This window comes from Mustela nivalis (genome assembly GCF_964662115.1).
Source record: "Mustela nivalis genome assembly, chromosome: 20".
Taxonomy (NCBI): Eukaryota; Metazoa; Chordata; class Mammalia; order Carnivora; family Mustelidae; genus Mustela; species Mustela nivalis.
Genome location: NC_139039.1, coordinates 27,361,246 through 27,373,867, shown reverse-complemented (window position 1 = coordinate 27,373,867; position 12,622 = coordinate 27,361,246). Strand labels below are relative to the sequence as shown.

General features: G+C 38.7%; 1 protein-coding gene and 1 long non-coding RNA gene across 4 annotated transcripts in view; both read left to right on the top strand.

The window, feature by feature from the left end:
- The window catches only part of LOC309855458, a 265,355-nt gene that overhangs the window by 167,895 nt on the left and 84,838 nt on the right, over positions 1-12,622 (top strand). The gene's annotated exons all lie outside the window — the stretch shown is intronic.
- PRIMPOL (primase and DNA directed polymerase) overlaps positions 1-12,622 on the top strand; it is a 52,785-nt gene that overhangs the window by 756 nt on the left and 39,407 nt on the right. For all 3 annotated transcript variants that reach the window (XM_082715731.1, XM_082715730.1, XM_082715732.1), the window contains exons 2-5: positions 552-628; positions 972-1,040; positions 3,288-3,417; positions 5,557-5,796. In XM_082715731.1, coding sequence (XP_082571857.1) covers positions 5,617-5,796 — 180 coding nt within the window. In that variant the 5' untranslated portion in view covers positions 552-628; positions 972-1,040; positions 3,288-3,417; positions 5,557-5,616. The remainder of the gene's footprint in view (positions 1-551; positions 629-971; positions 1,041-3,287; positions 3,418-5,556; positions 5,797-12,622) is intronic.

Here is a 12,622-nt window from a genome sequence, read left to right as displayed (position 1 = left end):
GTGTGTATATATATAGACGCCTTATAGATGTACAGCAGCCCTTTGAAGTGCTCAGTACCTTTTTCGCAGTACATTTTCTTATTTTTCTCCTTCCAACAACTCCTGGAGGTCCGAATCCCAATCCCCACGCGGGTTAAGAGAGTTAACTCATTTGCGCTTAACGAAAGCAGAATTACCTGAGTTCGATTTGCATCTCGAGAACACCTGGGCCTTTCTTCATCCCTCCCAAATTGAGAGAGGACCAGTGTTCGGCAGGCGCTTTTTCTGCTGCAGTAAAACTGGAGACCAGGACCCTCTCCAAACCCTACCAGTGGTTTCGGGCACAGTTCTTCATAGGGAGTGTGGTCGCACAAGCCCTGTCACCCCGCTGGGGTGCCCACACCCCTTCCAGTGCTAAGCTCTTACCAAAATGATACTTCAGTGAAGGCAGCAGCAGCGGTTTTCTGTTTTCCTGTAGATTGTACTAATCAGTCTAGTTGAGACTTCATTATAGTAAAAGGGTTGGCTAGAGGCGGTGTCTTCTGACTGAAGTAAGTAATTTCTTTTCACAGAATTGTCGCAGAGGTGGCGGACTTTGATCTGGGCCTCGAAGAGGAAGAATTTGAGAAAAGCAGGCGAGGCCTTCCAGGTAAGAGAAATAGGTGGTGGTACTGGGTCAGGGACAGGATGTGATCCTCGCTAACCATAAGAAATAAAATGATTAAGTGGTTTCGATTCTGGGGAGACTGTAAAGTGGCTTACAATCTGGTCTAGATTCTCGAGGGAGTTTGGACTTCTTGGGGGTAAACTGAAGTGTGAATTGAGTGATTTTCTGAATCATTAATTAGTGTCGCTATGGAAAGTTACAAGTCAGGTTTTAAGGGTGACTAGTGTGGCAGAGAGGCTGTTTGGATGGGGATCCTGTGGGGATGGTAGAAAGGGGGAACTGGAAAAGAACAATAAGTCATTGTATGTTTTCTTATCCCTTACAGGAGATTTTTGGGAAATTATGAGTTACTTCTGTTCAAGCATTGAGAGGCAAAATGACCAAAGTGGAAAAGGTGAATGTACTAATTTGGAATGTACTCTTAAGTAGCAATATTTCTATAAGTGAGTTTTAATCACATACTTTATTATGAATATTCCAGCAGTGGGAGAAATAGTATAAATGTATTCCAAGAGGCCATAAGGGATTATGTTAAGAAAATATTGCCAGGGGCACCGGGGTAGCTCAGTCGGTAGAGTGTCTGCCATCGGCTCAGGTTGGGATCCTGGGGTCCTGGGATCGAGCCCCACATCTGGCTCTCCGCTCAGCTTAGAGTCTGCCTCTCCCTCTTCCTCCGTGATCTCTCTCACTTTCACTTTCTCTCAAATAAAATAAAAAAAAAAAGAAAAAGAAAAAGAAACTGTTGTCAAATACCAGAACACAACTAAATATTGAAACTGGAACATACATGCCAGAAAGCAAAAAATACTGATAAATCTGTTCTCAGGACAGAGGGAACAAGGGTTGACTTGTGATAGACAAAAGAGGAAGGAAGTTTTCCCTAGAGGCCAGGAGTCATGAAGCATGGGCCATCTACTGCAGCTGTTCCTGAGGTTCAGGCCATCAGGTATCTGAGCTGGGCATATCTAGGCATAAACCTAGGGAAACCAGGGCTACTGAGGTTGGCTGTCTGTGTCTTCGCTCTACCTCCTTCTCTCTGCCTCTTCTCCCACTACAGTTCCTATAAAAGGACTAAGCCAATCTTTTTTTCTAGCCTGACCACCTTTAGTTGTAAAGTCAGTATGGACCATGATTGAAAGCAGTGTTAAGAAATAACACCGTGGGCAGGTGGGGAAGGGGGGCACCTGGTTGGCTGAGTGGGTAGAGCCTATGATTCTTGATCCTTTGGTGTGAGTTCAAGCCCCACATTGGGCATGGAGTTTAATTTAAGAAAGGAAGGAAGGAAGAACGAGAAAAGAAAAAGAAAAGGAAGGAAAGAAATTAACTAACATTGCGGTGCATTGTGAAGAAATAAACAATAGAGTTCTTAAACCTACTATTTTAAAAAAACAACAAATATTTTTCTTTCTTTCTTTTCTTTTTGTTAACAACAAATATTTTTCTTTGGAACTTGGAAATTTACCAAAAATAGTTAACAGCTCCTGTGTGCGAAGGGGTTTTTGATGTACAGTTATATAAAAGAAGGACAACAGTCCTTCCCCACCAGGAATTAAAAGCATTTCCAAAATGGTGACATATTTCTCATCCCAAGGGATAGGGATGAGGAATATGATAGTCCAAAACCAGAATGCCAGATGCCTTTCTCGTCTCCATTTCCTTTTCCTTGGGTCATTCAGCACTCCTGCTTCAGTAGTCCAGCCCCCAGCTGTCTTCTGACCCTCAACCCAGCTGTTAACATTTTTGAACTGTTCAGACAACATGAGAGCATAACATATATCGAATTCTTCTTTTTCCTTTGTTGTCATTGTGGTTTCTTCGGTCCAGGAAGTGTCAGACTGGTTTTCCACTGTGTCTCCCTGACTTTCATATATGGCTTCCTTCCCATGGTATATCAGTATTTTTACCAAATCAAAAGTTTTCTGGATGTCCATGTCACTAAGTGTGAACATCCACATGGTTATTCTGTCAGTTATACTGATAAGATACTAGAGCTATAAATCCTATCTAATTGCATTGTGTTAATTTTTTTTTAAAGATTTTATTTATTTGACACAGAGAGAGACAGCGAGAGAGGGAACACAAGCAGGGGGAGTGGGAGAGGGAGAAGCAGGCTTCCTGCTGAGCAGAGAGCCCAATATGTAGGGCTTGATCCCAGGGCCCTGGGGTCATGATCTGAGCCGAAGGCAGACGCTGAACCACCCAGGTGCCCCCGTATTTATTTCTTCATTAAGTAATCATTGTGCTTTATTAAAAGTTAATACATTTCATAGAAGAAAGTCAGTTTCTCACTTAGGTTGTCAGAATGTGGAGGATTTTTATCGGTAGCGAAGCAGATTAAAATAAACCGAATACTCAGGATCTAGCAGTCTGGAGTCCTATGTCATTTTGCATTGAAAAAAGCCGTTTCATTAAAAATTATTCCAGCTCTTCCATCCAGTGAAATTATATCCTGTTCCTAGGCATGTCTGGTATGAAGTTTATATTGATACCTTTAGAATTGTGTTTGTTTCTTGGTTTATAATTTATAATTTTCATGTGGATCACGTGTAATTGAGAGAGTAATCTTTCTTAGGTCTGACATGTTTGAAGTCCAATGTGAAATCTAACAGTGTCATGATACTGTATCCTCTCAATCTTTTAGGATGAACCTCCTTTTCCTTCCCGGGAATATATCATTTGCCATTGAGTTTGTGTTGCAAAATTTTCTGCAAGAATTCAAGAGAGTATTTATTGATTCGATAAGCACAAGTACTGAAATGGCATAGCCAGAGGTAAATAGGAATTTTTCTCTCGAATGCTTTAGTATATGTTGTTATTTCACCTTAAAAAATGAATATATGTGCTTTCTACATAGATAAATTATTTTATTAGTTAAGATGATACTAATGAAAAGGGAAACTACCTCAGTTATCGATTTCTTTTTTTTTTTTTTAAGATTTTATTTATTTATTTGACAGAGATCACAAGTACGCAGAGAGGCAGGCAGAGAGAGACAGGGCTCTGAGATCATGACCTGAGCCGAAGGGAGAGGCTTAACCCAGGTGCCTCACAGTTACCGGCTTCTGTATAAAAAAACAGACCAAAACTTCTTGGCTTAAAAATAGTTCATTTTGGGGTGCCTGGGTGGCTCAGTGGGTTAAGCCTCTGCCTTTAGCTCAGGTCATGATCTCAGGGTCCTGGGATCGAGCCCCGCATCGGGCTCTCTGCTCAGTGGGGAGCCTGCTTCCTCCTCTCTCTCTCTGCCTACTTGTGATCTCTACCTGTCAAATAAATAAATAAATAATCTTAAAAAAAAAATTCATTTTTTCTTTCAGTTCTGTGGGTTGACTGGGGTGGTCTTTGGCAGATCTTACCTGAACTCACTCAGGCTTACTTAGGCATTGAATTCAGATGTCTGGATGGTCCAGAATGTCTGAATTCCATGTATCGGTAGTTGGTGTTGGCTGTTAGCTGAGGTAACTTGGTTCTTGTCCACATGTCCTTTTATCTTCTGTGAGACTGGAGTTCTAGCATGACAGTCTGAGGACAGTCTTGGTCTCAGGACAAATCCAGTGCACAAGCACTTACTATACCTCGGTTTGCTTCACATTTGTTGATGTGACATTGACCAAAGCAAGTCATGTGGCCAAGTAAAGAGTACATGTGTGGGCTTAGATAGCATCTCTTCGAGGGAGGAATGGCAGGTTTTGTGGCCATTACTTACCTACGATGCAGGCTCTTCCCCCCTTCTAAAAGCCTATCCTTTTTTGGTAAGTAAACCATAATCCCAAATCATAAAAGTATTTTCTGGCCCCCTTACCTTGGCATGGCTAACATGGAAGCATGGTGTGTAAATAAAAAACACATGTCATTAATAAACAGGGATTAAAAGACTGCTACTTTAATACAGTCATGAAATTAACAGACATAGGTTAAAAATATGTGTATTCCAGGGCGCCTGGGTGGCTCAGTGGTTAAGCCGCTGCCTTCGGCTCAGGTCATGATCTCAGGGTCCTGGGATCGAGTCCCGCATCGGGCTCTCTGCTCAGCAGGGAGCCTGCTTCCTCCTCTCTCTCTCTCTGCCTGCCTCTCTGCCTATTTGTGATTTCTCTCTGTCAAATAAATAAATAAATAATCTAAAAAAAAAAATTTAAAAAAAAATTTAAAAAAAATATGTGTATTCCTATCTCTAAACCTGCTTATGATTAACATGGACATTCTAAACCAAGACTAACCAATATTGCAGTTCCATTTATACACTGAATTGTTCTCCCAACTAACCACTGTTTTGGGAGAAAAGAAGAACAATGGATAGAAACAGAAGAAAAGGGAACTGCACAGTAGTGTCTGGAAACGAACTCTGTACTAAGAAATAGCACAAAGGTGATGGCCAATATAGTAGCTCCACTTGGGCAAGATAGATAATGCTTGATGCAATAAACTGGTTATAATAAAAACCATAATGATACACAAACCGTTTATGTTTACACGAGGCTTTGTAATTTACAAAACGTTTTCTTACATCCTGTCACATTTATCCTCATGATAATTACATAAAGTGTTCAGGATGACATTGATCCCCATTTTGCAGTTAAGGCTTAGGGTACTTCTAAAATCATAGCACTATTAGATAGAAGAGCCAAGATCTAAAGCTATCTGGTAACTAGCCCCATTCCTATTTCACATTAAAACTTCATGCAAAACTATATATGTACATAGTACATTTATATACATAGTATATATATTATATTGTGTATTATATATTCTATATAATATAGAATATATGTAATATAAATTGTGTATTATATATAGCTATATAACTATATGTATGTGTGTGTGTGTGTATGTATATGTGTATGTGTAAGGAAATGGTTTTTGACGTTTTACCAAAAAAATATATTCTAAAGAAAGAAATTATATCTTTGTTTTAGTGCTAATTGACAGAAATCTTACATGGGTTAGGATTTAATTTCCCTGTAACTTCTAAACCAATGGAGAGAAAATGGGAAGCAAAACTGAAGCAAATTGAAGAACGAGCATCTCGTTATGAGAAGAAACCGTTGCCCTCGGTATACAGACCAAGATTGTCCAAGCTAGAAGAACCACCCTCCATTTGGAAACTATTCCATCGGCAAACTCAGGCTTTTAATTTTGTTAAAAGCTGTAAAGAGGTAATTTTCTTATCTTTACCTCTTTTTTTTTTTTTTTGAAGCTACTATAACTTAGGATTTTTTTTTTTTAAGATTTTATTTATTTATTTGACAGACAGAGATCACAAGCAGGCAGAGAGGCAGGCAGAGAGGCAGGCAGAGAGAGAGGAGGAAGAAGGCTCCCTGCTGAGCAGAGAGCCTGACTCGGGGCTCAATCCCAGGACCCTGGGATCATGACCTGAGCCGAAGGCAGAGGCTTTAAACCACTGAGCCACCCAGGCGCCCAGGTGTTTCTATTTTTAATTTTTTCTGAGGAAACTCCATTCTGGTTGCCATAAAGGCTACACCAACTTACATTCCCACCAGTGGTACATAAGTGTTTCCTTTTCTCCAAATCCTTACCAACAGTGTTATTTCCTGTCTTATTTTTTTCTTTTTTTTTTTTAAGATTTATTTATTTATTTATTTATTTTAGAGAGAGCGGGCTGGAGGAGGAATAGGGAGAGAGGGAGAGAGAGAATCCTCAAACCAACTCCCCACTGAACACTGAGTCTGACACAAGGCTCCATCTCAGGACCCCAAGATCATGATCTGAGCTGACAAGAGTCAGACGCTTAACCAGCTGAGTTACCCAGGTGCCCCATGTCTTATTTTTTTGATACTAGCCATTCTGACTGGTGTGATACTAGCCATCAAAATCATTTGATTTGATTTGATTTGCATTTCCCTGATGATTAGTAAGGTTGAGCATTTCTTGATGTGTCTGTTGGTCTGTTGGCCATCTGTATGTTTTACTTCTTCCTTACCAATTTGGATGGCTTTTTTTCTTCTTTCTTTTACTTGTCTGATTGCTGTGATTAGGATTTCTACTACTATATTGAGTAAAAGTGGGAAGAATGGGCATCTTTCCATTTTTGGGTCTGATGTTGACTGTGGGTTTGTCATTCATGGTCTTTACTATGTTGAGGCGTGTTTCCTCTGTATTCCCTTTGTTGATAGTTTTATCGAATGTTAAATTGAGTCAAATGCTTTTTCTGCATCTATTGAGATGATCATCTGATCTTTATCCTTCATTTTATTAAAGTGCTGTAGATGCTGATTTGTGGATATAGAACCATTCTTGCGCCCCTGGAATAAACCCCGTTTGATCATGGTGAATGATCCTTTTAATGTATTGTGTTAGGTTTGCCTATATTTTGTTGAAGATTTTTTGCATCAGTGCTCATCAGGGGTAATGGTAGTGTCTTTGTCCATTTTGGTTTGAGGGTCATGCTGGTGGCCTTGTAAAACAAATTCAGAAGCATTCCTAGGGGGGAAAGGTTCCTTCTTCTTATTTTGGAATAGTTTGAGAACTCTTTATTAAATATTTGATAGAATTCATCTGTCTAGCCATCTGGTCCTGGACTTTTGTTTTTTGGGAAGTTTTTGTTTACTGATTCACTTTCATTACTAGTAATCTATCTGTACAGACATTCTATTTCTTCCTGATTCAGTCTTTATCCATTTCTTCTAGGTTGTCTAAGTTGTTGGCATATATTTTCTTATAGTAGTCTCTTATAAATCTTTGTATTTTTGTGGATGTCAGTTGTAAATTCTCTTTTATTTCTGATCTTTTTTAAGGGTTTTATTTATTTATTTGACAGACAGAGATCACAAGTAGGCACAGAGGCAGGCAGAGAGAGAGGAGGAAGCAGGCTTCCCGCTGAGCAGAGAGCCTGAGGCGGGACTAGATCCCAGGACCCTGGGATCATGACCTGAGCTGAAAGCAGAGGCTTTAACCCACTCAGCTACCCAGGTGCCCCTCTGATTTTATTTCTGTGTCTTCCTTTTTTTATTCTCCCCCCCCCCAAGATTTTATTTACTTATTTGACAGACAAAGATCATAAGTAGGCAGAGAGGCAGGCAGAGAAAGAGGGGGAAGCAGGCTCCCTGCCAAGCAGAGAGCCCAATGCAGGGCTCGATCCCAGGACTCTGGGACCATTACCTGAGACGAAGGCAGAGGCTTAACCCACTGAGCCACCCAGGTGCCCCTTTCTTTTTTATTCTTGATGAGTCTGGCTATATTAATTTTGTTTATCTTTTCAAAGAAGCAGCTTCTAATTCCATTGATCTTTTCAATTATCTTTTTAGTCTTTATTTCATTTATTTTCACTCTGATCTTTACTATTTTCTTCCTTCTAATTTGGGGCTTTGTTTGTTCTTATTTTGCTAGTTCCTTTATGTATAAGTTTAAATGGCTTTTTTGGAGATTTTTCTTATTTCTTGAAGTAGGACTATATTGCTATAAACTTCCCTCTTAGAACTGCTTTTGCTGTGTCCCAGCTATTGCGTGTCCATTTTCTCTTGTGTCCAGGTATATTTTACTTCCTCTTTGATTTCCTCATTGACACCATTGACCCCTCTGACCCACTGTTAGTAACATGTTGTTTGTTCTCCATGTGTTTGTTATTTCCAGTTTTTTTCTTGTAATTGATTTCTTATTTCATATTGTTAGAACAGATGCTTGATAGGATTTTAGTCCTTTTAAATTTATTGAGCCTTGTTTGGTAGCTTAACATGTGATCTATCTTGGAGAATTTTCCATGTGCACTTGAAAAAGAATATTTTCTTCTGTTTGGGGATGAGATGTTCTTTATAATCTATTAAATGCATGTGGTCTAATGTGTCTTTCAAAGCCAATACACTTTATTGATTTTCTGTCGGAAGGATCTATCCATTTATGTACGTGGGGTGTTAAATTACCCTACTATTATTGTATTACTGTCACTTTCTCCTTCTGTCTATTAATACTTGCTTTATATATTTAGGTGCTGCTCTGTTGGCTGCATAGACATTTACAATTGTTTTATCCTCTTGTTAGATTGATCCCTTCATCACTATGTCATGCTATTTCTTTCTTTTTAAAAAAATATTTATTTATTTAGTAGAGAACATGCAAAGTGGGAGAGGGGCAGAGGGAGCGAATCTGAAGCAGACTTCCTGCTGAGTACAGAGTCCAACAAGGGGCTTGATCCCATGATCCCTGAGATCATGACCTGAGCTGAAATCAAGTGTTTGATGCTCAACTGATTGAGCCACCCAGGAGCCCTTATGTCATGCCTTTCTTTGTCTCTTTTTACAGATTTTAAATATATTTCATCTGATATAAGTACTGCTACTCCACCTTTTTTTGTTGTTTCTTTGCATTTGCATGGAATATCTTTTTCTATCCCTTCTTTTTCAGTTTATATGTCTCAATCCAAAGTCTTTTGTGGGCAGCATATAAATGGGGTTGGCTTTTTTATCCATTCAGTCACACTTTGTCATTTGATTGGATCGTTTAGTCCATTTACATTTAAAGTGATTATTGATATATATGTACCTATTGACATTTTGTTTATTGTTTTCTGGTTGTTTTTGTAGTCCTCGTTTTTTTCCTTCTTGCTGTCTTTCCTTGTGATTGATGACTTTCTTTTATTTATTTATTTATTTATTTATTTATTTATTATTAACATATAATGTATTATTAACCCCAGGGGTACAGGTCTGTGAATCGCCAGGTTTACACACTTCATAGCACTCACCATAGCACATACCCTCCCCAATGTCCATAACCCCACCCCCCTTCTCCCAACCCCTCTCCCCCCAGCAACAACCCTCAGTTTGTTTTGTGAGATTAAGAGTCTTATGGTTTGTCTCCCTCCCGATCCCATCTTGTTTCATTTATTCTTTCCTTCCTCATATCAACTTCCTCATATCAGGGAGAGATTGATGACTTTCTTTAGTGTTACACCTGGGTTCCTCTCTCTTTATTTTTTGTGTATCTGTTACAGGTTTTTGGTGTATAGTTACCATGAGGTTCATGTATAGCATCTTAGGTATATAGCAGTCTATAAAGTTGGTGGTTGCTGATGTTCCAACACATTATAAAAGTGCTACATTTTTACTTTCTACCTCCCTGTTTAAGTGTATGATGCTATATTTACATCTATTTATTTTACATATCCCTTAACTAATTTATGTCAATACTTAACTACTTTTGTCCTTTAACCGTCATGCTGGCTTTATAGTGATTGATCTACTTTTACTGTGTGTTTTCTTTGATAAGTGAAATTTTTTTTCCTGTCATAATTTTCTTCTAGTTATGTTCTTTTCTCTTCCACATAAAGAATTCCTTTTAACAGTTGTTGGAAAGCCAGTTTAGTGGTGATGAACTCTTTTAAATTTTGTCTGGAAACTCTATCTCTCCTTCATTTCTGAATGGTAATCTTATTGGGTAGAGTATTCTTGGACATAGGTTTGTTTCTTTCTGTACTTAAAATAAATCATGTCATCCTCTTCTGACCTGCCTAGTTTTTGCTGAAAAAATGCACCTATAATCTGTGGGTGTTCCCTTATATGTACCTGGTTGCTTTTCTCTTACTGCTTTGAATAGTCTGTCTTTAAATTTTGACATTTAGTTATCATGTTTCTGAGTGTGCACTTCCTTGGATTCATCTTGTTTGGGCTCTCTTTGCTTCTTAGAGCTGTTTTTCTTTTTTCCTTCCCCAGGTTAGGGAAGTTTTAGGCTATCATTGCTTCAATTAAGTTTTCTCCCTCTTTCTCTTTTCTCCTTCTGGGGCTTCTATAATGTGAATGTTTGTGCCCTTGATGTGTCCCAGAGGTTCCTTAAACTATGGTTATTTTATTCATTTCCTTTTCTGTTCAGTGTTCAGTTTGGGTCCTTTCCACAATCTGCATCCTCTAATCTGCTCTGGTTTATACTAGTGTATTTGATCTGGTGATTTTCTTAACCAGACATAATAGGGAATGGGCACTTGTTCTCGGTTCTCCTGCTTTAGGCACCCATGCAGGAGCCTGATGTGGGGCTTGATCCTTTTTCTCTTCAGGGAGGACTTCTGTGCCTGTGCTAACTGTCCTGCTTGTGGTTTTCCATACCAAGGTTTGATTCCTATTTTTGCTTTAGCTCCTCTTACCCTTCTTTTTTTTTTTTTTTTTTTCCCTCTTACCCTTCTTGATGTGGCCTTGTTTTCATGTCTTTTGTCTTAAGCTGTGGAGGATCTATTCTGCTGGTCTTTGACTGCTTTCAGAGCAAGTTGCCTTACTTGTGGCAATTACTTCAGTGTGTCCATGGGAGGTGAACTCAGCATCCTCCTATTGAGCCTTTTTGTCCTACGCCCACATAATGATATTTAAAAGAAGATATGCTGAGGGGCCTGGGTGGCTCAGTCGGTTACACATCTGCCTTTAGCTCAGGTCATGATCCCAGGGTTCTGGAATCCAGCCCAGGGTGGGCTTCCTGCTCAGTGGGGAGTCTGCTTCTCCCTCTCCCTCTGCCTGCTGTTCCCCTTGCTTGTACTCTCTCTCTATATATCAAATAAATAAATTTAAAAACAAAACAAAAGAATGAATAAAAGAAGTCATGCTTAGAGTCCACATCCATGGACTGAAAAATAATAGAATGACTAGATTTTAGTGGAGAACTAAAACAATACCCACAAAAATGTGAGGAAATGAATGAGTGGAGTATGAAAATTTGAAGGATGAAATGAGGAAGAAAAATGGAACTGAAGTAATAAGAAAATAAAATGTCTCAAATAATATAGTGTAGAGTTCATAAACCCTGGGTCTTAAATCATACCACCAAAGCAACCATGTATTTAACTTTCTATGCTCTCCTTTTGTGCTTTGGAATAATAGAGTGGATTTATAATAGTAATTTCCTACTTATCAGGTAAGTGGGATTAAGGAGTGGTTGCTGGTTGCTACCCTTGCAAATGGTCTGATGCTCAGAAATAAACAAATGTGTACTGCACATCATTTATTTGGCACTGAGGGGAATATAAAGTATGAAAAGGTGCATATGTGAAGTCAAGCATAAATGTATTGTGATTCTGATCACTGATACTATATAAAAACTCAGTGTGCTTAAAATTTTTTAGGATGAAGACCGTTTGTTCCCTTGTAAAGGGAAGCTAACTCAGATCTCATCAGAAGAGTTTAGGAAATAGGGACACCTGGGTGGTTCTGTCGGTTAAGTGTCTGCCTTTAGCTCAGGTCATGATCGCAGGGTCCTGGGATTGGATCCCAAGTTCCTGGAATTGAACCCCATGGCAGGCTTCCTGCTCAGCAGGGAGTCTACTCCCTCTGCCCCTCCCCCTGCTCCTATGCACAAACACGCTCTTTCTCTCTCTCTTTCCCTCTCTCAGATAAATAAATAAAATCTTTAAAAAAATAGTTTAAGAAATAACAGCCTTTGTATTCATTTTGTGTAAACCCAATTCAAGTATTGGAAATTAAAATCCTGACAGGTTAATTTGAACTAGTATGATTACTAAAGTTAACAATTACCAACTATAAAATTTATCTCAGGAGGATTGTTTTAATGTCAGTAATTTAGTCTCTAATTGAAATCTCATTTCTGAAAATGGAAGTTTTATTTCCTTGATAGGCTTAACAGCTGCCATTAACTAAGTGGAAAGAAAAGAACTTGTGTATCCCTTTAATAGAAGAAACTCTTTGGGGCAACAAATGCAAATGGTTATATCAAGTGCCACAGCCATTAACCTTAAAAAAAGTGTCTCAGAAAAGACTATTTATAGTCTTATACTTGTTAAAGGTAAACATTTTAAATCTTAAGCTTTTAATATTTACTTGCAAGTATTTAAAACATTTTAAAAATTTAAAAAATTTGTTGTCCACATGTTTTTATATGTACTAGAGAACTTATTAATTTTAGTCTAAGTCATTTTTTTTTAAGATTTTATTTATTTATTTGAGAGAGAGAGAGAATAAGAGAGAAGGAACATGAGAGGGAAGAGGTCAGAGGGAGAAGCAGACTTCCCACTGAGGAGGGACCCCGATGGTG